Here is a 6768-nt window from a genome sequence, read left to right on the forward strand (position 1 = left end):
GAGTCATCAGTTAGAAGGCATATTTTTTCAGCCTTTAAGCATACACTATGTTTTCACAGTGAGAACACATAGGCAGGTATCCTGAGTTAGAAATCTGTACCCTCTAGTCTCCTGCTTGAGGAACTTATAACCAACAACCCAGATGAAGCAGGAAAGCTTTGGGCTTTAAAAGCCCAACAACACAACATGGTAGGATCCAAGTTAGAGCAACAGGCAAGCACACAGTGAACTATTGTTGATGGGTAGGCAAGTGTGTCTTAAAAACAGGAAATGGATTAATGTCTCCCACTGAAGCTACAAAGACAATAAGTCAACAATGAAAATCAGCTCCTCGGCAGCAAGTTAAGGGACCTTGATCTCATGTTGTAGCTTCACTTGGCAGCCAACTTCCCCTGAGATGCCCTAAGAATAAGTTTGGAGTGTTTGTGCTTGGCAAAAAGCAAATAGCAAAATGCCATGTTTTACGATCGTAACTGAAAATAGTGCTGTGTTCCCCCATGAGAAAGTCTAAAAACTGAGTTATTAATCACAGCTGGCAGGAAATACATCAGTGCCCTGTCTCACACTCAGGCCTTTTCTGGCCATCTGTAACAAATGGACAGTCAGATTAGAACACGGATTTACTCCCCTGGCTGGTTAGAAACAATTGCATGTTACACCAGAATGGACAGGCTATGTCGTGTGAACTGAGCCCGAAGTGTGTACTATCAAGAGACAAGATGCCATGTGATGGTGCCCTTTGATAATGCTGTGTTAGAAAGGTAATGCAGGAAGTGCTGACTGACGAATTCTAACACATCAGGAAGAGAAATGGTGTTTCCTACCCAACCTGAAAATGTAACCAGGAAAAGAATATTGCTTAATTTTATAATCACATACTTATCAACACAAGCAATAACAAGGAAAGAATGCTGCATGTGAGGACAGCAGCCCCTCAGTGGGGTATAAAAGGGGATGTGGGCAGGGAGACTCCCACTTCCAAACCTTCCAATTCACCTTCTTGTAAACCAACCCAGAACCTCCACATCTGACACCATGGTCAGCTCCTGTTGTGGCTCTGTCTGTTCTGAGGAGGGCTGTGACCAAGGCTGCTGCCAGCCTAGCTGCTGCCAGACCACCTGCTGCAGGCCCAGCTGCTGCCAGCCCACCTGCTGTAGGCCCACCTGCTGTGTGTCCAGCTGCTGCAGACCCAGCTGCTGTCAGTCTGTGTGCTGCCAGCCTACCTGTTGCCACCCCAGCTGCTGCCGCCCCAGCTGCTGTGTGTCCAGCTGCTGCCGCCCCAGCTGCTGCATTTCTAGCTGCTGCAGGCCTTCCTGCTGCCGCCCCAGCTGCTGCGTGTCTAGCTGCTGCCGCCCCAGCTGCTGCAACTCCAGTTGTTGCAGTCCCAGCTGCTGTGTGTCTAGCTGCTGCCGCCCCTCCTGCTGTGTGTCCAGCTGCTGCAGGCCCCAGTGCTGCCAGTCCGTTTGCTGCCAGCCCACCTGCTGTCGCCCCAGCTGCTGTGTGTCCAGTTGCTGCAGGCCCAGCTGCTGCCAGTCTGTGTGCTGCCAGCCTACCTGCTGCCGCCCCAGCTGTTGCATCTCCAGTTGTTGCCATCCCAGCTGCTGTGTGTCCAGCTGCTGCAGGCCCACCTGTTGCCAGAGCACCTGCTGTCGCCCAGCATGCTCTAGCTGTTCTTGTTGCTGAGAATTCATACCCACAGTCTCATGTTCTTCACCAACTAACATTCTTGATGTAGACCACCTGTGAGCTGAATCCTGCGATGCCAGCTATAAGTCCTTAATTTCAGTTGATTAGAATGCTGTTTTTGCCTACAGATATACCCTATCTCTCACTATAGTACTCTCTCTTTCTTATATGAACCCAATGTTGAATTTCCTTTAGATTCCTTGAACCTAGTATGTGACCCCCTCATGGAAGCACTTGTTCTCTGCCCTATTTCCTAAATGGAGTCATTGCTACAACTTAAATAAATGTGGGCTTTCCAGCCATATAAGTATAAAAGTATTTTGTCTTCTTTTTCTTTCCTGTTGTTATGTGTCAGACTTTCCGTAGCCCACCTCTGAAAATGAAAAGACCACAGGACATGGTGGCATGCATGCCAGCTCTTTTCCCTCAGAAGTCTTCATTAGAAAGCATAAATATGGATGTTTAGAGCCAGTACCTAGATCCCTCCTGCAGACAGTCTCTTACAAAGACCAAGCTTTAGGCAGGAGAGTTCAAACCTCTATGCTCCTACCTGTATTTAAGGGGTTATCAGTTGGCAGCTTGCTGAATTAGGCTGTGTTTAAGGGGCTGTTCAAAGAAGTGTGTGCTCTGTTGGGTTTGGTAAAAGTAGAGCCTTAAACAGGAACTTTTGCCAAAACTATAACAACAAAAAAGGCTCCCCAGAGGAACCTAGAAGAAACTTCCAGGGAGAAGATTACATTAGTAGAAACAAAGTATGTTTTCTATAAATGCCAATACATTTGATACCATTTGATAGGGAGGTTCTAGAATTTGAGCAAGACTACAACCCTTCCTTCTTAGAGGCAAAAGATCTGGACCTTTGATGAAGAAGGACACTTAAAAGAAATTCCACACTAGCTCAGAATTGAGAAATAGACAGTTATATATTTAGGGGTAGACTCACAAATCAGAATCCTCTGCTGGAACAGAGATCAGAAACCGAATCCTGCAGCTGGACAAAGAGACCGGACGCATGCTCTACATTGGCATGAATAGTATAATAGGCCATGCCCCAGTGGGCGGGTAACTATTGGCTGTAGGATTTCCTATAGCAGACCTTTGCACTGCTATTCAGTTATCACCATCTGTGACCATGTGGCGTAGGAGAGGTGCAGGTGTATATGAAAAGAAGTACCCCACGAACATAGCACACAACAAATGAGCAGCGTGAGTCAAGTGCATCCTATGCTCACACTAACTTAAGGATAGGGACCATAGGATAAAGGGCACCTGGGTAGAGCATCCTTTTATTCATCCACACACCTCCTTCTTCTAGTTACTGCAGCTCATTTAGTCGGAACACCTAGAGCAAGTTATAGTGAACATATCAGATGCCTTCTTTGATGACTTACATCATAACCTGAGAGCTCTGAGCCAGTGGCTACTATATTCTTATTTAGCTACAGTGGCTGTTCTTGGCTGTTTACATTTAGAACTCAAACTAAAATTGCCAGGACTGCATAGTGGGTCATCAGTGCTAAATATATACGGTTTATCAGGGTCCCTATATCACCATCGTGGCGCAATTAGTCACTGTGAGTCAATTTCAGGTATTCAGACGTTCTATGTTCTTTCAGACCATATTGTGATGAAGAGCAGAATATTCAAGACAATCTGAGGTTAAGACAGTGAATTTATACTTCTTCTGGGTCTACATGACCCAGGGCTGTCCTCTCCTACCTTTATAGCATTAGGACTCCCTTTTCATTTCATACCAGATGCTGGTAGCTCACTTCCGCCAAGATTTTATATACTGCAAGATAGCTATAACTGGGTCTGTTAAGTGGCCTTATGGTCTTCTACTGACATCTCTTATGATGTAGTTGCTTTGTGGGGACTGTCGTAGAGAATTCTACTGGCATATGATTTGACTGATGATTGTAGGACATTTGTTTACACTGTGTGAAGATGTGCTGCTGTGATTGGTTTAATAAAGAGCAGAATGGCCAATAGCTAGGCAGGGGAGAATAGGCGGGACTTCCAGGGCAAGAAAGGAACTCAGGATGAATCTAGGCATATCAGCAAGATGCTAAGAAAGTCAGACATACTCTGTGCAGGAGAGGCAATGAGCCACGTGGCAAAATGTAGATGGTCATAAATGGCTTAATTTAAGTTATAAGAGCTAGTCTGAAACAAGTCTAAGCTAAGGCCAAACTTCCATGATTAATAATAAGTCTCCATGTCATTATTTGGGGTTTGGCAGTCCAAAGAAGTCCTATCTTGGGTGCCAAATGATGTTTTTCTGTTGGCTTAGTGGCTGCATATGAATCCACTGATATTTTAATTAACATCTGCAGCCCCCCAGCCCCCAGACAGTGCCTTGAGGGCCCTCTAGTCCTACCACCCCAGCTCTGTTACGGGTTTCAACCATATATTGGTTTAAACCAAGTCTCTATTGTTCTATTTACCAACGAAGACTCAGAAGTCAGATGTAGGGGTGAAAGCTTGCTAGATCAGAGAAGCTAAGAAACAACCAGCTGACCTTGCTTTTTGACTGGAGACACACTATCTATCAGAGGACGGTCGTCCTTTTCAATTAATGGCTCATGGGTCTGAGAAATCTATCCGGATGGAACTTGGAGGAGGAATCATGGATTTCCATTGGTGCCACTAACCTAGAAAATTGTCTCATTCTTAAATTCTTTCAGGGTACATATATACATGTTAGAGAACATCCCACAAGATCCAATATATACACTGAAAATTGTGCACCTAACTTGATAGAACCAACACTACTAATACAAAGGGATTGATTGGTCCAGACATAATAACAGTGGAAGATTTCAATGCGTCTTCTTCAGCCAATTGATCATCTAGACTCCTCTCCAAAAATTACCACAAAACTTTAGGGCTAACATATACTATTAGGTCAGATAGGCCAAACAGAAATCTAAAAGTGTTCCATTAAACATCCTACATGTTCTCAGGACCCTGTGATACTTTTTTCAAATCTTAATTAAGACCATAAATCAACTTCTACCGAACATAAAAATTTAAATACGTTCTTGTATGTTATCAGATAGAAATGGAATGAAAAGAGAAATCAGCAGTGAAAAAGATTACAGAAACAATACAGACATAGAGAGATTAAATGATATATTATTTGAGTGATCAGTCATTGAAAAAATCATTGAGGAAGGTGTAAAATTCCTAAAATCAAATAAAAATGAAAACACAGCTTATCAGAGCCTGTGGTCCATAGCAAAGGCAGTTAAGTACTAATGTTTCAAACATGAGTGCCTATAGTTAACAACAAGGACTCTTTTAAAAATCTTTTCACAAGACAGGCCCACAAGGACAATCATCACATTTCCTTCAATATGTGGAAAAACCATACATATGAAAATGAGAGAGGGACTTTAGAAAAGAGTAGAAATATAGTGAGAGAGATTGAGAGATGGGTATCATCAAAGTACATTATATACTGATATAGAATGCCATGATAAAATCCTTTATCTTGTTCCATTAACCTATGCTAATAAAACATAAATAGATATGCATATACATATGTACTGCTACACATACGTCTGTGGAGCCTACAGTAACAGATATTCCAAGATTGGGTGCCCATGTCTTACAATTAAGAACATCAGGTTCTTCAAAACCCACAGATTGCTGGGAGTTATAATCGACTCCTGTCCCAGTTGCCATTCCTAACTGGTTACCCATCCCACAATTATACCTATATTAATTCTCAGAACTAAATGGTTCTGCCTGGATTCTTTTGTGATCTTATCATTCCCATGACTCCTAGGAAGCTACATTCTACAGCCATACATCCTATAAAATGAGGGTTTAGTTAATTATCTCTACTCTGAATTTCTCCACAAAGCTGGTGACCCCTTAATTGCCCCCATCCTCATCATCTTGGTAAACAGAGCATCTCTTGGGCCACCCAGAAACAAAATGAGTTTGTTGGGCTTATGGCCCTAAAGAATAAGTATAATCTAGCATATCCACTTCTCTGCAACCCTTGATATCTTCTTTTTTCTGGTGTTTTCTGTATCTGTCCCTTGTCACTATATGACTTCAAGAAAAGTTAGTGGTTTCAAGGCTGCACTCAATTAGCTTGCGGTGTCTGTTGGCCAGGAATCAGACAGTGTGGTTGCATTGTTGGATTCCTGGCACTTCATAAGCTTCAGTAAAGATGTTGGCTGGCATTGGTGTTGAGAATATTTCAGTGCAGGTCTGTGAAATGAAGACACAAAGACACACTGAGAATTAACTTAGCCTCCGTGGCTGCAGGGAGCTCAGTCTCAGTGAACTGAAGCCCTTGCCTTCACCTCCCAGCATCTTTATTTTTTCCTATTTTTACACTTTAGCTAGTAGATCTCCATATCTCAAAACAAACTAATAGACACTTCCAACAGTACAATGTCAGGTACAAATTCCTGATTCATGAGATACCACAGTTTTCCAAGTCTCCTCTAAACCAAGCTTTGCATAGGCTATGTATCCATGGGAAACTCTAAGTCAAAATTCACATAAGAGCAACAAAAGGTATTTGTAACACAGAAAAAGACCTAGGGACTGTTTGAAAACTCTGGAGCCAGGCCAGGTATAGCCTAGCCGGGTTTCATGGCCAGTAGAGGTTGCTTGCTATCCCTCTGGTGCCAGATCGGGGGGACATTATGCCACAACTGGGGACTCTTCTGTTGAGCCACTCTGAGGAAATCCAATTTGGAGCTCACTTCTGGGATAGCTGAGAACACCTTCTTCCTTGACACCACTGGGAAAGAGCCTCAGCATCTCTTAGTTTTGCTCCATGAATTTCTCCCACCTAAATTCATCAAATCCAGTGACAGAGGATGAGCCTGCAAAAGAGAGTTTTCTGACAAGAGGAGATGACTTTAAAACCTGCGGGGGCATTTTCTTAATTAATGGTTGAGGTGGGTGAGCCCAGCTCACTGGGTACTGCTCCTGATTCTGTGGTCCTTTATGTTGGGTCCACAGGGGTTGCATGAAGATGGGTACAGACCACCAAAGTCTAATAAACCAGAAGTAAACTTTATTCCAGGAAAACAATTAAAATAAAAAAATCTC

At 43.2% G+C, this 6768-nt stretch overlaps 1 protein-coding gene across 2 annotated transcripts; it reads left to right on the top strand.

Moving 5' to 3' along the window:
• Positions 1-1035: 1035 nt before the first annotated feature.
• LOC142831805 (uncharacterized) lies at positions 1036-1683 on the top strand. 2 transcript variants are annotated; one of them, XM_075942210.1, is made up of 3 exons: positions 1036-1307; positions 1443-1532; positions 1623-1683. In XM_075942210.1, the coding sequence occupies exons 1-3, from the start codon at positions 1036-1038 to the stop codon at positions 1681-1683; spliced, it is 423 nt and encodes a 140-aa protein (XP_075798325.1). The 2 variants fall into 2 exon arrangements, with proteins under 2 accessions (XP_075798325.1, XP_075798324.1); XM_075942209.1 differs by having other exon boundaries at positions 1036-1683.
• Positions 1684-6768: the final 5085 nt, after the last annotated feature.

This window comes from Microtus pennsylvanicus, chromosome 11 (assembly GCF_037038515.1).
Source record: "Microtus pennsylvanicus isolate mMicPen1 chromosome 11, mMicPen1.hap1, whole genome shotgun sequence".
Taxonomy (NCBI): domain Eukaryota; kingdom Metazoa; phylum Chordata; class Mammalia; order Rodentia; family Cricetidae; genus Microtus; species Microtus pennsylvanicus.

Coding starts and splice junctions, on each gene's coding strand:
- LOC142831805 (XM_075942209.1), top strand. CDS start 1,036: ATGGTCAGCTCCTGTTGTGGCTCTGTCTGTTCTGAGGAGGGCTGTGAC.